We start from the raw sequence: 21856 nt of genomic DNA on the forward strand, positions 1-21856 counted from the left end.
GAACTATGCAAATGTGAAGCAAAATGGATCCTGAAACCACGTACAGTGGAAAAAGGTCTAAATATCGACAAGGAACTGCATGTGTTTCTGCCGTAGGGAACAACGATGACCATATGCCAGTATATGAACTCTGGTTTGCCTATGCCTACTAACTTGGTCACTACATATTTATTATATTTGACACCATCTTACTAACAGAGTTGTTTGCGGTTGGTTTGAACATTATGTACAATTAAGCATAGGTCACACTGAACATGTTGAATATGATTTACTTTGCTAGTTAACGCTGCCATTGTTTACACACCATGTTTATACTTTTGTGTTTAAAAAAAAAAAGTTATGGATATCTATGCTGGACTATGTATGTAACCTGAGCTACTTTGACCATACATAATACTACTTGTTTGTGGGATACCCACATACGAATTATCCAATTCACCTTTGGTGGTTTGACCTATACTTTTACCCACCTACCTTCACCTCTCCTACACCTCTCTCACAAGTATTTCCGTTTGTACTGCTGCTCATTGAGGCATTTACCCTATACATTAGGACCCCTCATTTGTTCTAGACGCATGTCTTGCCACTCATCATAACTAAATAGATCCCCTTTGCTCTAGATCTCTAGGCCTACAGCCTGGTCATTCTAACTCTCTTTACCCCTAATATGACTGCCACCTTTTATCCTACTGCGGCCTCTACTACCCTACAGTGCCAGATCACTGCTGTACTAGTCATTACATGACGTCTACCCTGTTTGACTGACTTCCTTAGTTTCTGCCACCGTTCCTCAATACAATTTCCCCTGTCTATAATGTACCTTCCATATAGCTAATCACATTCGCAATATGGCCGCCGCCTTTCTCCATTTCTGACTTTGTGTCTAGCGGGGCCAGCCCCCTTTTTTTCTACCGTCAGCATGGCCACTACAAGCGCGAGTACATCGTAGGCCCAGTGGTTTTCCTTTGTGACTGGGTCCGTCCTTTATGTCTATAAACATGCCGCCACCGAAGCGGTCGGCATTACGACCATTCCTGCTATCAGACGAAACTAACAGACACGCCGCCACGCAGCGCTACGGTAAGTGCGGTGCACAGCAGCGTGTATTTTAACTTGGGGCACATAATCGGACGGTCACCGTATACCATCTTACTATTGCTTCACATATACCCATCAATCCTCGGGCACGTATGTGGGCAGTTACCCTGCCCTTTACAGGCTGCCATACATTTTGTAACGTATATGTTTTATTATTCTCTACATACCTTACCTCACATGCAGTCATTTGTCAGCCACGGCTTTCGTTTGGGTAATGTTTTAGACAAAAAAATCTATGACATAGGTAACCAGGTTATTCAGGGTACCTTAGAGCCATTTCGTTCAGCACCTTATCTCCGTCAATAGTTTAGTTTATTCTAACTCCTCCATTTTCATATATGGCTCCTACTGACATGTCTGTACCCTAACTTGGGAGTCTACCACCCTACCCTCTCTTCAACTTATTCTCGACAGAACTTACCATGGTTCAATTGGATTCTTCATGAACATTGGATGTTGATACTATCGTTGTTGCTTGACACCTGCTTCTTGGGACTCCGGAAGCCCATATCTGTTCTACTGTTTTCTAGGACGCACTCACAGGTACATATATATATAGTATCCGTTATCTCTCGCCCATTTGATTTGCCATGCGCATACTCTCTTGACTTAATATTTCTGACCTTACCACCCCCTTTCTTATTTTTACTTTCATTTAATTATTTTTCTTTCTGCGTATGGTTTGTCTTCCCTATATTTCTTCAGCGCAAGTACCCTTATCATCTCGTTTGGATAACTCCCGGATGCTCAGGGACTTCATTGGTACGTGACTTTAACGTATTTTCCAGCTTCTTCATGACTCCGACACTCGCTTGTACCCCACATGTACACTTTTACACACTCTTTCTTCTTGCACCCACTCCCGGTATTCACTTCTACATCATAATTTTCTGATAATTACCTCCATGGTCGAGTCTCCACACCTCCCCACACTCTTTCTTTCAACTATACTAGATCTTTTTTTTTAACATGTGTCTTCATTTGCTCTACTTCTTTGCGCATGAAAGTTTGTTTCTGTAAGCTTGAACTCCTTGTTTAGGTCAAGTAAACACCACATCTTTCAACTTCTTATTTACTTGCTGGTCATGTCTGTATTATCTACATATACAAACTCTGCCACCTACAGTTCCTTCTTTTTAATTTAAAATTAAAACATATATATAAATTGTATCTTTTACAGCCTTGAAAAAGTCACTGTGTGACGAAACACGTGTTGGCTGTGCTTACTTGCTGTACATATTGGAATGCAACTTTTTGATCCAATAAAACATCTCTCTGGAACATTAAGAAGAGGAGCTTACTACTCATTATCATATGTGAATTATCTAATTCTACCTCCTTATTCCTTATACCTCACTAACTTTAAGTATGCTTGTGTGCTGTGGTCATACATATTTACTTATTCACAGTGTATACCAGTATACACATTGTTTGTGCCCATAGGTGGTAGGGCACTAGACCACTTGCACCATTGTTCGATATAATTACGCACCTAACTTGGACACTACCATGGAAGTGCATTAACAATTACCAGTACTACCATTATTAATTAAATGTGTGCCCTTCAAAACAGCAGAAGGCAGGAAGAAATGTGTGCTGAGTTTTATAACTAAAAACAAAAATAAATTACTACCTATGTAATATCTCAAATTATTCATTATCATTATATGCAAGAGTCCATCATATGACGTCATTTACCTAAAAAGAGCCTTCAGGTTTTCAGGCAACTCTGTCCGACCAGCATAACCTGGATTCATGGTAATAAATATTCCTACTGCTGGTTTCAAAGTGATTGTTTCTCCAAGAAAAATAAATCTGCGAAGAGAAAAACAGAAAAAATATTTGAAGACATAGTTTTAAGAATTTAATTTTTCCACTGATAAGAAACCCCCTCCCTACTTGACATGGTACTTACTTTTCTTTCTTGTTCCTTATTGCATCATGTATGCTCTTCACTTGCACTGCCACAACCGACAGAACTTCTATGGAAATTCGGTTAAATTCATCAAAGCATCCCCAAGCCCCAGTTTGGGCCAATCCTTTGTAGATGTTTCCTATGGACTGAAAGAAGACTTGTTACCATGTGAACCTGCCTCACAAAAGACCTTCTGTGCTCTAGTGTTATGCCACATGCCATACCTTATAGTCCATCTGCTCAGAGCAGTTGAAGACATAGACCATCACTCCTAGTGCACGACCAAGATCTTTAGTGGTTTCAGTTTTCCCGGTGCCCGCTGGGCCAGCAGGAGCTCCACTCATTGTGAGGTGCAGGGACTGGGTCAGGGTAATGTAACACCTTTGAACAGAAACACAGACTCCCACAATGCAGGCTTAACATAATTTATGTTACTTTAGGAAATGAAACATGCAATAGATAGCTGGTGTGTCCGTTCCAAAACTACAATTTAAGATGAGTTTAAAAGACACAATTACAATGTACACTGTACACTAGACTGGTGAGCAAGGGATGGGTACTGCTTTGGTCTGCTTAATCCAGTCCACGTAAGTGCCAGGAAACACATTTTACATATTATGCACTGTTCTAAGATAAAAGCATGATCACATCTACTCTAAAGTACAGTCTCACATGTGCTCACAAGGCAGCAAAGTGGCAAATACCTTTCAGTACATCTACATTTACTCCTATATGTTACATTGCTGATATCTGCAATTGTAAAAATGGTTTTCTAGAATTCTTAGTAAATGATTTAGTAGGCCTCAGCCACAGCTGAAAGACAAACATCAACAGATAGTCAAAAAGTGAAAAAGGGGCTTGAACCATAACAGATAAATGTACTTGCAGTAACACCACTGCAAAGAATCATTAAATAACAGAACAGACGAGTGTGCTGTGCCATAACAGCATGCTACACCGGTGTGCGCTGCAATGGCCAGTTGTAGACTATCCAAAGACAGAAAAGTCACAACCATACATGCCAATAACCAGTATAAAAAAGAGCTACATTAGCTTTATGCATACGACTGTATGCATTCTGAATTACCAATGTCAACTGTAACTTACTGATAATACATTTAAATATTTAAAAGTGTATGAACGGCTAATACTTGAGAGCACTTCCAGCTGCTCTGCTTTGTCAAGACATGCTTCTGAGTATATAAAAATTACTGCACTTTGATGTTGTTCAATATTTAATGTTGACGTTATTCAATAAATATCTTACACAAGGAAATCATGATTACAAAGTACAACAGGCAGATTCTACAGATTTCAAGAACAAAAGGCACAGGTCCCGTTATTCAAGAACTATAAGAAAATTTGGTAACAACACAACACTACAGTGGTAACCGGTGTTTCTCTTGAATATGGAATTATATCATTCATTGACACATATTATTGTTATTTTTCCAGTATTTGTTTTATCATCATGTAAATTATTCCATGTTCTCTATTATTTGTTTCATATTTCTTTGATCAGGTGAAATAAAAATAGGACGATGGGTATAGAGAAGGAACATTTATTTATGAGATGTCAATATAAACATTATTGCAATTTTGCTTTTAAGAAAGAACAAGCTTCTTACCCCTTACCAAAAAAAGACTGAAAGGTCTAGTTGCATGGAGGCCTCTGGAAGCTTGTTGTGTCCCTGTCCCTCACAAAGGAAGTCAGCCAGTTTCCCTTGGAGTCACTTTGCTTAGCCTCGGATCAAGGCAACTAGGTCCAATCATACTTCTTCTGACAGCAGAAAGTCCTTCAAGCAGCAAGGTAGTGCTTCTAGCAGCAGGGCAGTCCTTCTGAATCTTCTAAAGATTCATAAGTATTCTGAGGAGTGGTTCTGAAGGTCCTATTTTTATAACTGGTGCCATCTTTTGTCTAGGGGAATTCCATGACCTACACCCAAAACCAGTTCTGGTCAGCCCTTCCCCTTCCCCTGGTCCAGTCTTCAAACTATCTAGGGTGAGTAAAGACAGGTCATGCCTGGTGTCAGGTGCCTTTGTGTCTGTGTGTAGTGTAGGCAAAGCCACTTGGACTGTAAGTGTGGCTGGGTACAGACCTAGTTAGCCATCCTGTCATGGTAGCCCATCTTATCCACACCTATGCTCCCGTTGTCTCACTGTCTAGAAGCAATACACAAACCCCAATAGCACGGCCATTTACAGTCATGTAACCCAGGATACTGGAAGAAGGGCACAGTTGGTTAGGAGAAGAATTTGGCAACGTTCTTAAAGTTTATGTCACGCTATGGGTACTGATCCTGTTGAGGGAATAGGGGGAGAGATCCATACAAACTAGAAATACAAAGAGAAAACCCCTACACCGTAAATTCTGCAAGAATTAAACAGGCCATTTAATTACCCCAAACCTACACATTCAACACAACAAATGCATGTATTTAAATGAGCTGTATGTTGATAATCACACCCCTTTCCATTAAAGTAAAGATTTCCTCAAGACATTACTGAACATTATTTTGAAAGAGGTAGCAAACAAGTGTTTTAACATATTTAACAATTAGCCAGACATTTCAATACAAACATTTACATAAGTTACATATGTCCATGTTACAGAAATAAGGGTCCAAAATTAATCTCATTGACATAGGAGATGCAAACTAGTCCTCCTTATGTTTGTTACAGACACTGCACATGACCCTCGGGTGGGGCACAATACTACAACTTTGGTTCTTTGTATGCCACAAGACTAGGTGCCATTTCCCAGGAAACTGACCTGCTGGCATCATACTAGCTCCTGTGTGGCAGTGGCCGAAATAGGCACTTAGTGAAGTCCATACTTGCTGCCAATTCAAGGGATTAAATCTTGTGTGACAGAGTCTACAACACACCCACCATTGCATGTTACTCAAGATCCTTCCCCACGTCAAGATGAAGAGATTAGTGGTGGTGACTCTTTCCCACAATAAAAAACACATCAAGACTGTGTCCGCTTTGAAACCATAAATGCCCTTATGAAGACCTTTATTTTTAATCATTAGACCTATGGAAGGTCGAGGGGTTAGTCAGTGTGGTTGAGGGCATCTCCTCATAATGGCCAATAGAAGCTGGAGGACTAGAATCATGACAAGTAAAGTTGCTTAAAGTTATAACCGAGTGTGCAATATGACCCCCTTGCCAAGGCTTAAACTCTACTTTTATTGCATATCTCGCCCCTAAAGTAGGCCTGCGGTAGCCCATAGCATAGGGGACATTGTAATTAATAGGTTGGACATGTACCTCTAAGTGTTACATGTCCTGGCAGTGAAAACCCCTAAGTTTGTTTTTCACTTCTCTGAGACCTCTCTATCCCATAGGATAACATTGAGTTGCCATATTACACTTATTAAGTGCAAACCTTTGATTGGGAACAGGTGAGCATTTCATGTTTGGTGCCTGAGAAATTGTCATTGCACATCATCTTTATTGGTCAAGTTTGATTTTAAATTACAATTTTGAAAAAGACCCATATGCAAAGTTGGCATTTTCCTGCTGGCAGGGTGGGTGGGCAGAGCTGGGCACAGGCCCACTTGCAAGTGAAAAGGCTATGCCCTACCTTCACTCAAAGGACTTGTCGCCACTACATTGCCCCTGCAGCCAGCTTGGAACCAAGCCAGGAGAGTTAAGAAATTCCAAGCACTTCAAAGGAAAACTTCTGGAAACTTATACTTAAAAGAAAGCACCAGGTATAAAAATGGGTCCCTCAGACCAACTCTTTACTTCACTTTCTGGACCTGTGGAAGAACTCTGAGAGGCATGCCTGCTCCTGGAGCCTGCTGTGTACGCCACAAGATTGCTTTCCTGCACATAGGAGGACTGGTTTTCTGCCTCGAGCATGTCTTGGTCTCTCAGAAGCCTGACCAGCTGCATGAGCCCTGCTTCATTACTTAAACCCAGAACTACCAAAGTGACTTAAAGTGATCAGAGTCCCAGGGACTTAAAAGGCTCCCACCATTTTGAACCCACATAAGGACCCAGCCTGAGTAAGTCCTGAACCCCAAAATCCAGAACTTGGGACTTTTTGGTTAAACACTGCTGAGAACCAAGGCAAGAGTGAGAACAACCTGCTCATTTATGCGCCCTAGGTGCATCACCTGTGGGCCTGACTTCAAAGTAGCTTTTGCTATGTTCTTCTATGCAGTAGCAAATGCCATTCTGTGGTCCTTCATCAAAGTGGATCCAACCTTCTGAAACTCTTATCAGCAACTGCCTCCTACCACACCCCACTGGAGATTTTCAACTTCCAAAAAAAGAGAGTAAGTCCGAACAGATCCATGACAGTGATGTATCCCCGGACACAAGCTGCAGCCTTGCCATGTTGAACATTACCTTCTCACAACCTTCTCACAACAGTTTCATAAAATTTCATCTAAGCCCAATGGTTTGAGCCGTCTGGGCTCAATCCACTTCTTGTATCTTAACTGCGCTCCATCGCAGTTAGCCATATTTGTTTTTACTTTGACCCAGTCTCACACAACTACATATCTGCAGTTGATGGTTTGATATTTTAGGCCTAGTTTTTACCTTATATTTTAAAAAAATCACAACTTTTGTTCTTCTGATCAGATTATTGTAATTTTGGGCCAAATTCATTACAATTTACTCTATTTTATTATATTGGTGTGAGATTTTCCTTGTGTTTTCACTTTATTACCATTTGCGTGATAATGAAGGAAAAGAAAGACTCTGCAAAATAAAATGTTTACCTATTATCCCACAATTTGAACAAGCAGGGAAGCCAATATTGATTCCAGGTTATGTGGTTTCACATTTTGAAACTCAGCCACCAGATGAGTATCCTTTACTCTCTCATGTTTTACATCAAAGATCACAGTCTTGGCTTTTATTTTTGGACCATGAAAAATGACAGACATACTAGACCTAACTCAGGCCCCCAAATCACCAAGCAAAGAATTAATTTTTTGCGGGAGCAACACCCCAAACATCCCCCGAAGCTATGCCCCCGCCAGCCAGTTTTGATGCAGGCTCTAGTCTTGTGGGGTCAGCTGGGCCTTCTTGAATTCAGGAGCCCTTCTGCTTTGTGTGTCCCTAAAGCAGGTGAAGAGGAGGCTAACCACTTGATATTGGAGAGCTATTTCCGGACTTGGGTGATACAAGAAGTAAGAAATCATCCAGTGGGTCCTCTTTTTCCAGCAGTAAACATGAGTTTTCTTTTTTCCAGCATAGCCATATTGTTCAGGAGTAGTCTTTCAAGTTCAAGAAACGGTATTATGAGATGGTAGTTGAGCTGCAAGATTTATCCTGTGCACTACCAAATAATTGGAGTAATTCTACAATCCAATCCTAATATTTATTTACAATCCCCCAACTTCCATTTACCGAACTTCTAATTTGTCTTTGTGCGACATAACACAGGAACCACTATTTAAAGATGACCTGACTTTCCTGTTAACAGGCAGGCTTGTTTTCAGCTCTTTCGCCACTCTATTTAGATTTGCTGTTCTCCCATCTGTTTAAAATTCCTACTGTGCCTAGGGACTTGCTGCCAAGGAGGGTCTTGAAAATTAATTGGAGAAGCCTTCCCAGGTATCTCCAAGTTAAAATATGTATAGCTAAAGAAATCCTTTGTTCCATCAACTTTACTTGTCCGCTCCCAGACAGTTAACCCGTGCAATGGGTTCAGAAATTCACAGCTTGTCCTTCCTGAGAACAGAAATAGGCCACTGACGTCTGAGCCAGGACCATTAACTCCCCCACTAAGACTTTGTATTCCAGCTCTTGATGTGCTAAGAGATACAGAACTGAACTCAAGCCAGTTCTGGCAGACTGAAATATATTTTTACAAAGTTATTTTTCCATTCAAGTTATGAAAAATATGACTTAGCCATGAAATTTAATTTATTTTGAAAATTATAAAGAAGTAACTCTAAAGGATAGTGATTGCACTTTCCCAGATGGGAATAGGAAAGTTACTATTTTAATTGCTTCTACGCATCTCCTATGAAAAGAATAGCTATATGTACATAGTAATATAGCTTTTAGATCTTCAGCAGCTGAGGGGGCACATTTTAAAAATATAAAAAAAGTTAAATTCAGTTGTTGAGTAATATGAAGTATTAGAGAGTTTGGATTATGAAAATAAATGTAACATTCTTCATTTCTCAAACCTGGTTTGTTTTTAAACTCAGGTTATCAATTTCATTCATGTCCTTATTGCATAGTTAGGATAGGAATGGACAAATTGGTATTAATAATTATGCAATGAAAACATGAATTATTTTTTTTAACTTGAATTGAATAAGAAAATGAAATGGAGATTTTTATGGACCTATTCATGATTGCTTTGTATTGCTAAATGGTTGATTTACTTCTGAATTAGAGTGATGCATTTGGGACCTGAGGGTCAAACAAAGGAGTACTAGGGAACACAAAGCACTGTAGATTGGTGAATGTATGATTCTGGTGATAAAAATACATTTACAGAAACTTGTTCTTTAGAAGCTTTCTCCACAAATTTCTTTTCTCATTTTTCCATTTTGTTCTTTAAATAAATGAAAATCCCAGGATGTGCAATGCATCCCAGTGAATGTCCTTCATGTCAAACAATTCCCCCTCTCTCAGGATTTGTAGAAACCCTTTAGTACTGCTTCTCTTCCCTAGCCAATATATTTTATCAACCTTCATCAATCCTATTATACTCCAACCATTCCCCTTTTCTATTTTAACTAGGTTTTTCATTCACCACTGTCCTCTGCGGTTTATACTATGATATTTCTAATCCCCACCTTTCCCAAAGTACTTTTACCACTACTGATAAAATAAGGACAGACAGAGACCCAGAGGACAGGGAGTTTGCAAAGCATGCAGGAGTAGGCAGTGTATGCCCTGTGAGAAGGGCAATACCATTAGGCAACTGTCTGAGAGGCAAGAGGAGCTGCTACAAGGTGTTGGACGTGAAGGATGCCGAAGGCTGCTAGTGGAGGTGACAAGGATGTGTTAGTGGGAGACCAGCTGGTTTGTCGGATATCAGCTGGAGGTGTCTAGAATTTGTGCACCTTGTACTCTTGCACCTCGCTCTCTCACTGCCAAAGCCTAAGTGGAGAGCATTGGCTATGAGAGGTAAGTGACCAAGTCAAAGATCGCTGACTTGAGAGGCAGGCTCCCTGTTTTTCTCTCCACATTGGTGAGTTCAGTACATCCAAATGTATGGCACTTACATACCAGACCAGGGCTACCAAGCTGGCAAGGTAGGCTGAGGTCCTGCTGCTGCTTTGGATGTAAGGGAGGTTCTAGAATAGACATGGTTGCCTTACAACTATGCAGCAATGCAAAAGCTATGCATTATTTTATGGAGGGTCTATAGGAAGATTATGGAAAAGTCATGGAGACTTACAGGATCACGGAAGTCTACAGAAGTGGGCTGGTTTGCACCCACTTTGGGAGTCAGCTTGGAAGTTACTTTGTCCGGGACAGATGTGTGGAAGCACCTGGTTGGTGCGAGTGGCTCTTTCCCTCGCACCTTCTCTTTTTCCCTCTGCTCATTCTTCAATGATCGCCCCCGTCTCCTGCACGTGTTGGGGAACTGCTTAAAAGAGGAAACCTGCTTGGGGTTGTTGGTCAATAGGCCCATCTCCTGTGGCCTAATTTCCTCCTGGCAACTGGAGAGAATGAGCGCTGATGGGTGCGTAGTGGAAGTGTTGTAAAAGCATTGAGTGGGCATCAAGCGAAGTAGTGAGGTGATTTTCATCTCTGTCCCTTGTTCCCATTCTGACCTACTCCTCCACGGTCATTTGACCGCAGAGGGGGGGGGGGGGCCTGGTGAGGCTTGTAGCTAACTTTCTACCCTCTGATCAGTTCTGCTCATGTTCTGCTCAAATTCTCTTCTGCTTATTAAAACCATTCAGGCATGAACACTCATCTTCTGAGGCCTTTCATTATCTAATGGCTTTGATTTCTTTGGCAGCTTTGACAGCTTGACTGTTTGATAGTCTGTGATGCTGAAATAATCTTAATTGTACTTTTAGACTGAATTCCAAGAGGTGAAAGGCTCCTAAAAGTTTGGCACATGTACAGTCAATTTGTGATCCAGAAACACCTTAAAACTACTGTTTTGAGGAAGACAGGGAGACCGTTGAGTGTTCTGAACAACAAGTGACACTATCCTCGAATATGTAGAATATGTGGATAAGGATTTTAGTAATGTGCAAATGTGAGTAATACAGGAAAGAGCTCCCAGTTTCCCTAACTCACAGCAATATGAAGGCTATCAGATCACACCCAAGTCCTGGAGGATGGCCAAAGTGTGATCTTTTCCACTGTCTAACGCTGCCCTGCCCCGGAAAGAAAGATTCTGCTTTCTTGAATTCACTAAATGTTGGCTCTTTTATTCTTGGCTCAGCAGAGGGAGTACCAGTGTGGTATATGTTAAACACATTGTCATTAATGCAAACTACATCGCAAGAGATATTAAAAGCATTAGTTCTTGCCAATACTCAACAAGTCAAACAGATAACACTGTTGGAAAGTATAAAGACTGCTTACTGATCTAAAATCAAGAGAGGCCAGTTGGCTTTAGTGTCAGTTCTCTGTGGAAAAAAAAAGTCACACTGTTGGAGTCATCCTGTAACTGGTTGTTGGCATGTTATTATTCAATGGCCAAAGCCTTTCTAATTTGTTAATTTGCTTGAATGTCTATATAGCGGCCAATGTTCGATGATTAACTGAAAAGACTGGGTTATGACATGACTAATTATCATTGTCACCTTACATTGTCACTGTTTAGCTTAGCTGAGGATTTTAGCCAAAAACGGTTGCTTCCTTTAGTTGATGACTTTCTTGTAGACCAAATGCAATTCATTGAGATCCTCAGTGTCCTATCATGGGCTAGAAATCACCCTGATAAAACCAACAGGGTGTTTTCTACTTTAGTGCGGCATAATCGGAACAATGTTAAAGGTCTATTTCCAAGTGACAGCCCTGTGGTATCAATCTTTACATATTGCAACAGTTGAATCCCTATAGGTTATTAGTTTGTCCTACTAGAGCAGTTTGTAATAGTTGATGATTTTAAGATGGTCTATTTAGGGGTAAGTGAACATCCATGTACATACCCCCTAAATGCTAACAAAATTATATAAAGGAGCCTGCTTTGGAATTAAGTTGAGTTTATAATCATAGAATAAGGGTCTCAATTGTCGTTAAGACTAGGTGCAATTTTAAATACGCTGGAGTAATCTGAGTGATTGCGGTAATTCTTGGGTTACTCTTTGACGCTAATTACTACTGCTTGCATAATTATGAGTAATGTGAGAGAAAACAATGTTACTGTGTGCACATTTAGCCACAGTGTGTGGCTGCTTGTGAATTGTGTTCTGCTGCATTTAGTGCTATTACTTAGTGCAAAAGGCAGCCACTCAAGGGTGCATTTTTATAATAAAAAAATTGTGCTAAGTTGGTGGAGAATCCCACCAAAAGAGCACATGTTTATCAGTGCAAAATGTATTATTGTTCCCATTCTGACGTGAGGAGAGTATTTGCCATTAAACGCAGAATTACTCTTCTTGCGTAATTATGCGTAGTCTTGTGAAAGTTTTAGGTAATTCCACATGATTTTGTTTTACTGAATACACAAGTTAGACCCACCCCCTAATCGTCCTAGAGAACCTAAAAGAGTTATTTCAGTCCACAATAGACAACAATTTGATAGATAACAGTGGTATTAAATAGCATAACCAGTTAGCAGAAAGAGTCTTGATAATCCTTAAAGCAAACAATAATCCAAATTTTGGCTCCGATATTAAAAAACGAATACCTCAGGAGTATGGTTGGATCAAGGGTGGCAAGTACTGCAAACATTTTTAAACAGAATATGTCATAGAGCGGCCAATAGTGAGAGTGACAGTGATAGACAAGAGCATAGAACTTTGATTATCAAACCTTGTTGGTCCAAAAAGATTATACGAACTGAATTGGAATAAAAAGCAGTAAGTGGTATTGCAGGGTAACTCAGAACCCTTTTGGAAAATGGTAACCTGCAAGTTCACAGTATCACCTTCTAATTTGGATATTCAAGTGTCTGAAAATGAATGGTTGAATTATATTTCAAATGTATATAATGGCATTGCCCTGAAAACACCAACTACATGAAATGATGACTATTTGATGAGTGACCACATAATGGTACTGTGAGAAACCGGGATATTCTTAGAAATAATTAATAATGTTAAATCCTCATGGGCTGGCTGTCTGGATCATCTTCCAGCCGTGTTGTCTAAAGCTGACCATCGTTAGTGCATGGAGGTGTTAAGCTCACTTTTTTAAATGAGCATTGACTTCAGTGAAATTATCCAATAAATGGTGGGGTGTAATCAGTAAGCCTATTCATAAGTTAGTACTCCCGTGGGTACCAAGCAAATTATAGACTGATTTTCTTATTAGATACAATATCTACGGTCTGTGCTCAGACCTTGTTACCATTTCTAAAAGCATGGGCCTTTGGCACTAGTATTGACCCAAGTGAACACAAAAATATTCCACGGTTGACCATGCTATGGTATTTTGGGCAGGGGAAAGGAAGGCAATAGCAGCTGTAGGCAAACTATGTTGTTGTTTTGTAGACTTCCAGTCCACTTCTGACCAGGTCGACTATACTACCCTATGAGTAAAACAAAACATATGGAATATATTGCATTTGTGGTATTTGATACAACAACTCCATTCTAAAAGTTGGTTACAGGTCAATCTAAATGGCCTCAGAATGTTGGCTGAAAAACGTTGAAAATGGCTTAATGAAGGGCTGCCTTTTAACCCTGCTCCTATTCTGCCTTTTCAACTCATATTTATCTGTATCCTAGAACCTCTGTAACTATAAATTATATTGTACCTCAAGCCTTACTCTTACCCTAGTACATTAAGTACCACCTCCCATCTAATATTGCATCACTATTCCTCAATCATTTAATATTGTTCCTATACCTCCTTACAAGTGCCATTTCTTGCCTTATTTTCTTGGAATTTTGATTCCTTTTGACTTTCTTCATATTTCTGTTTTCTCAGGGAAAGGGTGTTCCTCATTTTGTGAATTCACTGAAGTGGAGTTTACCCAGGGTGGGGACATCAGAATATCATTATTCTTTTGGAATTTTCTCTGCAATTGTATAAAGTCCTTTATCCTGCCAGGCAGGGTAAGTGAAGCAGGTGTAATATCAGATCAAAACAGTGGGATTTAAATCAGAGTTATCTAAATCTTTCATGAGCCCTAAAGGTTACTCAAGGGACTAGGCTTTGCAGGTGCTTCTTGATTATCTGACGTGGGTTTATATGCTGGCAATTCCTAAACAAAATTCACATAAGACTCACATTATTAAACCAGCAGAACATTCCCCTTTTCTCAAAATAAGTCTTGGCAATGTCTGTCTTGTGAGTTTGATCAGAATTGAAGGTTTGAGTGTTCATGACTGGAGGTTGACCTGCTTTACAGTTACTAGGCCCCAGTTTCTGATTTGAAGAGAGAATTATTTTTCTTACTTCTAGGCTGTCAACAATCAATCAAGTAAACTGAACCTACTACAACCATCAGTTTCTGAACGTGGGTCTGCATGCAGATGTTTCTATGTTTTGGGATTCTTCAGAGGAAAGGAACCTTGCTGCAGTCAGTCATTGTGCTTGAAGGTGGCTGGAATATTCCCATCAAGCTCTTCTATTTCTGCTGACGTGGCTCTTCCATAAACCAATAATTTTGCCACCAATAAGGCCAATTAAGTGTAATAAGTTGCACATTAAGAGGATATCTGAAACCTTGTTTTATCCCTTAGACTTAAGGTCCACTTCAAGATAAGCTTCAGTACTTGAAGGGAATCAGGGGCTATAAATTATCTTCAAATGGAATTTCAGACAAGTAGTCTGAGACAAGTATCAACACCTCAAGTAATATACTGGCAAGTCAGGATTAGTTTAGCTTGAAGTAATAGATGATATTATCTGTTATCAGTCTCACTGGTATCAAGCTGGCAGACACACAGCTAGCTAGTCACATGGCTGGATAATCTCTCTTCTTTCCTCTCACCAGAGAGTTGATAGTATAATTCATTGTTCTTCCTGCATGCACAGTATGTAAAGTAACATAAAATCTTCTTGGATTGTGATATTGAATCATAATGTACAACATCTGTGAGTCTAGCAGGAGAACAGTGATGCAAAGGCTACCAGTAAAAAAAAAAAAACACTGCACATTGATCTACGGTCACTAGGACTTTGATTATCACACTTGTTACCATCATTCAAAATAGGTACATCAGAAGGCTTATTGATCTTACAACTTCTTACCAAGTTTAGTCCTAGCAGATCCAGAGCCATCGGGAGACAAGTGTCTGGAGATCACCACCCTGAATCATCACTGGTAGACCAAGGATCCTTGGCTGTTGCTACTTTTGTTTTCTTTCTGTTAGCCACTGCTACCTTCTCTTTAATCAGAGCAACGCCTTTCTTTTCCCTGGCACATGATTTGTTCAACTCTATAAGAGCTCTCTTTTAATTAAAACATTTTCTTGACTGCCATCACCCTGGCATTCAGCATCTTGAGTTGATCCTCCATCTGTGTGATGAATCTCTCAATTTTGTCCAAAACCTCCAAAGATGGATCCTTCACAGATGAGGTGGACTTGGAAACTTCAAGCCTCACCCCCTCAGCTTGCTTTTGTAAGACCCTGGGGAAAAGTGCTGCCAATCATTCCTCACCTTTATTGATCTCCGCCCTTCAGAACCCTTTCATGGTATTCTTCTCAATTGTAGTATTAGCGAGTCAATAGGATCTACCACATGTTTCAACATCAATATGACCACCAATAGTAGAGGTAAGTCAATAGTTTTTCAGCATAACTTGCATACTTATTGTTCCAATAAGGTGCCTAGTCCCAAGGTAAATATGGCTAGTACCAGTCCAAACTCAATCAGACGTGTTTTCAGTCCTCAAGTCTTGGTGGGAACTGGAGCTGCTAGTCTCTTAGGTCCTGGGCAGGACATTCTAACCTGTACAAATTGGCAGTGCTAGCCAATCAGTCCCTATGGTGTCCATTACAGGAAGTCCCACTGCATGATTCTCCATGTTTCCAGCATTAACTCAGTAGCATGTCTGGAGTGCCATTAGAGAGTTGTTGCCTGCTACTCACATTGACCAAGAACTAGAATTAATATGTCAGGTACCCTGCTACTGTACAGCTTGTGTCAACCTTGCATCTCCTTCACTGCCCTCTATAAACCGAAATGGTGCCCAAAGGAAGAATGCGTGTTGTTACACATCCTTAAGCTCAGTTGAAGGCGAGACAATTAGGCTCAGGTAAAAGCGCTTGGTGCTGCCTACGATTTTCTGCACTGATAGGCAGCTCAAGCAACTCTGACTTTAGCTCATTCATCAGACATCAGAAAATCAACCAACAACTACAGAGCAAAAAGCTTCAGAGCAGTATAAATGTGTTTCCAAATTCGTGATGCAAACTTAAGCTCTGCGTCCAGTATATCTTTCAGTATGCAATGATAAGCAGTTGTGCAACTTCTACCCACTTTCATACAACTTCTAACTTTAGGGCTCTTCTTAGGGTCTGCCCAAACCATTCTACTTGGCCATCTGTATCTAGATGAAATAGAGCTGCTGTGCAGTCTACTATTACTCCAATCTCATGAACACATTGTTTAAGAGATTGGAAACATTACCTACAAATTTGACATTTTCTGTCAATGAATGATACCTCTCCTGTTTCTATTTCCAACACCTCTAGTCAATTAGAGTGGACATTCAAAGGACAAAAAAGGACTTCCAATTTATCAGTTTCACAAAATTTGTTTTTAGTCTTTTCTACAGGACCAAGCTACCATACCTCTATATTGTCCTTTTCACGTAGGCAGTTTACAGGTAGCCTCATGCAGCACATGCCACACACCTCAATCCTCGAGCCCTACAAAATGCAGCCCAGTTTCATAGGGAGCTCTAATGTATGATGTGTAAGGGGAGTATTGTTTGGGGGGTCTATGATTAGCAACCCATCAGCACGGACTCCTAGTCTTAAAAGAGCAGGGCACCACTCTGTGTGCTGTAGTTACCCATTCAGCTATCATGTGCCTGTAAAACAGACCATGATGTTAGGTGTTTATTGTGTGCTCACAATTCACCGCTCCTCCATACCTTTAACAGGCTGCACAATTATGTCACATTGACCAAGAACAAGAATGAATATGTCAGCTACCCTGCTACTGTACTTCTTGTGTCAACCTTGCATCTCCTTCACTGCCCTCTATAAACAGAAATGGTGCCCAAAGGAAGAATGCGTGTTGTTACCCATCCTTAAGCTCAGTTGAAGGCGAGACAATTAGGCTCAGGTAAAAGTGCTTGGTGCTGCCTACGGTTTTCTGCACTGATAGGCAGCTCAAACAACTCTGACTTTAGCTCATTCATCAGACATCAGAAAATCAACCAACAACTACAGAGCAAAAAGCTTCAGAGCAGTATAAATGTGTTTCCAAATTTGTCATGCAAACTTGAGCTCTGCGTCCAGTTTATCTTTCAGTATGCAATGAGAAGCAGTTGTGCAATTTCTACCCACTTTCATACAACTTCTAACTTTAGGGCTCTTCTTAGGGTCTGCCAAAACTATTCTACTTGCCCATCTGTATCTAGATGAAATAGAGCTGCTGTGCAGTCTACTATTACTCCAATCTCATGAACACATTGTTCAAGAGATTGGAAACAGTCACCTACAAATTTGACATTTTCTGTCAATGAATGATACCACTCCTGTTTCTATTTTCAACACCTCTAGTCAATTAGAGTGGACATTCAAAGGACAAAAAAGGACTTCCAATTTATCAGTTTCACCAAATTTGTTTTTAGTCTTTTCTACAGGACCAAGCTACCATACCTCTATATTGTCCTTTTCACATAGGCAGTTTACAGGTAGCCTCATGCAGCACATGCCACACACCTCAATCCTCGAGCCCTACAAAATGCAGCCCAGTTTCATAGGGAGCTCTAATGTATGATGTGTAAGGGGAGTATTGTTTGGGGGGGTCTATGATTAGCAACCCATCAGCACCGACTCCTAGTCTTAAAAGAGCAGGGCACCACTCTGTGTGCAGTAGCTACCCATTCACCTATCATGTGCCTGTAAAACAGACCATAATGTTAGGTGTTTATTGTGTGCTCACAATTCACCGCTCCCCCATACCTTTAACAGGCTGCACAATTATGTCATCTGTGTTGCTCAACACAGAAGACATAATTGTGCAGCCTGTTAAAGGTATGGGGGAGCGGTGGATTGTGAGCACACAATAAACACCTAACATCATGTTGACCATGTGGGTAGTATACTGCTCAGAGAGAATGTCTTTGCAGTATGCCTGGAAAAAAGAAATAGGGTCTTTTGATCAATCCAAAAACAACAGTTCTGCAATTAAGGTACAATGGACACTTTAAAAATGCCCAAGTGAATGGCATCCTTTTTCAGTTTATCCCTGTCATTGTTAGGCACCTGAACATAAAGGCAATCAGCTACTATGTGGTAAGTATGTAAGAAGGATTGCTGCATTCTGCCATCACTAGCTTTTCTAAGATAAGAGAGCACAGGCCTACAGGATACCAATATTACCTATTAAATACCCTAAACACATCCTCACCCTCAGGGATCTACACCAAAGAAGTCATGCTTCCAAATAATGATGACATCACAATTGTTGATGTGGCACATACAACAAGTTTTCCCTATTTGGAAGAAATCTGCAGCAGTGGTATACGAAATCCAGATGTGGCTTGAGTATAGTGATCTTTTCTAACTAAAATGCAGGAATACCAAAATGGGTCCAGAAGGTTCATGTCTTCAACCCAAGATCTTGCAGTTGGAGAAAGCATGTTGCTACATTATGCCACATGCCAGAAATACTCTATTGTGGGTGCCCATTTAGACAATGCTCACATCATGTGGCATTTTATAAACCTTGTTGAATGTTAATCATTAGTTGAGACTGGGTCTTTTTAAACAAGTTTGGGTACAAGTTTGCTTGCTTTAGACCAATCCGGAGTACATTTTACTGCATGAAAGAAATGCAAAAGTTTCTTACACACAAGATAGGAGTTACTGATCAACAACCAACTGACTGTATAGGAGATTGGACAGAGAAGAAAGGGAAATATGCTATAAATTTAGGAAGAGGCAGAAAAACACCTTTAGCAGTGGAAAATAGGACAACAGGTAAAGTAGCAAAGAAGCACAGGAAAATCAAGAATATGAACAGAGAGGACATGGAAAAGAAATGTCCTGAATGGAAGGTGGAAGAGCAAAATAAAATATAATGGAAGATTCAATGAAGCTAAATGTTTTGAAGCAGCATGGAATCAGAGGGCAGGGTACAGGCAGAAATGAAAAGCAAAAAGATCAATGTGTAAATGGAGGAGAGGACTAGGAATTTAATAGCAAGGAGATGCAGGGGAAGGCGATAAAAAGTGAAATAGATAAGAAGTAAGAACTAGAAAAATGTTGAAGAAGGACATGCAAAGCACGAGGTGAGATAGTAGGTATTCCGAACATGCATGTTAGGATCAGCAATCCAAAGTAATTGACATATAAATGTGAACTGCTGTGAGACCTGTTGCCTGTCCAATCCACTTAGGAGTCAGCCTAGATGAACTTACCCAACCAAAGGGAAACAGGGTAACAAACAAATTGAATAAGTGGTTGAAACAAGGAGCTCTCCTTAACTATATTGCAAAAAGATTGCTAAAAGATCCAAGATAAAGTATTAGGACAAGCCTGTAGGAAATGTAAATGAATGTGAAGGAGTAACTCGCCCAACTTTAATCTGAATGAAGATCAGGGCTGGAATGAGAATCTGAAGCTCCACTGTGAAATTCATAGAAGAAACCACAGGTGTCATAAGAGCCACAGAAGAGCACTAAAATGTTCCAAAACCAAACAAAAGATGAGGAAATAAATGAAGTAAAGCTGTCTTTCTATCTTTAAAGATGGCAGCAGTGTGTACAATGCATTTTCATTTCAGAACCGTCCAAGATGGAGGAATACATCCCAAAACTACCCGCAGCCCTGTATGGTCAAATCCTTGATCATGAAGATACTAGGTAAGGCTTTTAACATAGGGTAGTATGATCTCAAGGCTGAGATCCCAATATTCCTCCTGAGTCCCCTGCTCTGATCCAAGATCCTATTAATGGAAAAACATTACATCTGAAAAAGGTGCAACAAAGGAGAGAAGTAACTAGGGCAATGTGTGGATAGTTAGGCCACATTTAAGAAAGGTACCTGACTTCATCTTGTTCATATCAGGTGCCTGCACGATCACAGTACATGACCACTCTGCAGCGCTAACAAAAGAAATTATAAAATGGTATTTTGCAGAGATTTTCCTTCTGGGTTTTTGAGAATTTTTATCGTGGGTGCCTACAGAGTTCTGGTCGCAAACTTGGAGCTGTGTTTCAAGGTTGAATTTATAGTGGTAAGAATGTTTCTTTCTCATCAGTTTTCTCAACTGTTCCAGGATGAGATATCATGTATTAATAATAATGCTTATTGTTTCTATGTATGTGCCACCTGAAATTTTTCATTGCGTGAGAATACTATACTGTTCATGCTTAGTGATAAACAGGTACACATGCAGTCGCTGAGACTGGCTTTAGATGTAAGTTCATTTGGAATAAAATGCTTTGGTCTTAATGGCTTTCTCACCTAGAAAAATTCATTGAATTATGCTTTCGCAAATGAACTAGGTTACAATGAAAAAGGAAAGAGTGGGTGTAGTCTGTTGAGGTTCCTTTTTGATTGTTTTTGTTTTTTCAAAAATCGTTTTTCTTTCTTTCTAATAACCATAGCAAGAAACACCAGGCATTAACATCATGCTGCAAAAAGTAGATACATTATAGGCTGTTTGTTCAGTCTCAGAGTACATCGTGCTGCGGGTCAGACACCCAAAAACCTGTACTCTGCCTCATATCCCCCATATTTTGCCAATTTGCAGAAGCATCCTCTGCCCTCATAAACCATAAAGTACCATTTGGGTACACCAGTCCATTCCCTTCTTCCATTGAGACAGGAAGGGTCTGTCTCTGCTATCCAAGGCCCTAGCGATATTGCAGTGTGCAGTGATATTTGCTGTATAATAGAAGAGTAGAGTGTGCACCTGGGTAGGGTCTGTCTCTTCCTTTTACCCAGTGTAGCCATTAGTCTAATTATTTGAATTGAAGTCTCCACCACCTTGGAAAGACCGCTCTCTACTCTTGTCTAACAGTGTCCAGTATGTAAGGGAGATGGCATAAGTATGGCATGGTGACAGTAGACATCTGCATGCCAATAGAGACCCATTGGGGACTTTGTGTAGTATGTCCCTGTGTTCCCTAAGAGTGTGCCCAACCTGTAGGTAGTGATAAAGGTGTGATGAGGCCAGAATGTACTGGGTCTGCAAGTAGACGAGTGGGAGTAGTCACACCGGACCTGGAATATCATCCAATTTTGAAATGCCTATAAGATCCAATTAGTGCCCATGGTCCAGTCCCTGCATGGCCCTTAGGGTAGCGGACAACAGGGGAGTCTCTAGAGTGGGATTCCCCTGGCAACCCATCTTCCTGGTAGCTGTTATTCACATTTGTATCACTGGGTCTTTTGGAATGGGTGTCTACATTCATTGTATAAGTACCAGGTATATCGTGCTGTGGACAACCAATCCCAATCCACTTTTAATGAGCAATAGGTTTGTGGAGAAAAAGCCCAATCTTTGACCACCTGGGGTTGTGCAGCCCAATAGTGCACTCAGATCTGGCAAGCCAATCCCCTATCATAAAGGACTAGGGCTTCT

The 21856-nt window shown here is 40.4% G+C and overlaps 1 protein-coding gene across 1 annotated transcript in view; it reads right to left on the reverse strand.

Moving 5' to 3' along the window:
- Positions 1-21856, reverse strand: part of DNAH11 (dynein axonemal heavy chain 11) — a 2866633-nt gene that overhangs the window by 1665811 nt on the left and 1178966 nt on the right. Inside the window, exons 33-35 of the mRNA XM_069211469.1 lie at positions 3238-3394; positions 3014-3159; positions 2797-2913 (exon numbers count right to left, since the gene is read on the reverse strand). Of these exons, the coding sequence (XP_069067570.1) occupies positions 2797-2913; positions 3014-3159; positions 3238-3394 (420 nt within the window). The remainder of the gene's footprint in view (positions 1-2796; positions 2914-3013; positions 3160-3237; positions 3395-21856) is intronic.

Source organism: Pleurodeles waltl, chromosome 10 (genome assembly GCF_031143425.1).
Source record: "Pleurodeles waltl isolate 20211129_DDA chromosome 10, aPleWal1.hap1.20221129, whole genome shotgun sequence".
NCBI lineage: Eukaryota > Metazoa > Chordata > Amphibia > Caudata > Salamandridae > Pleurodeles > Pleurodeles waltl.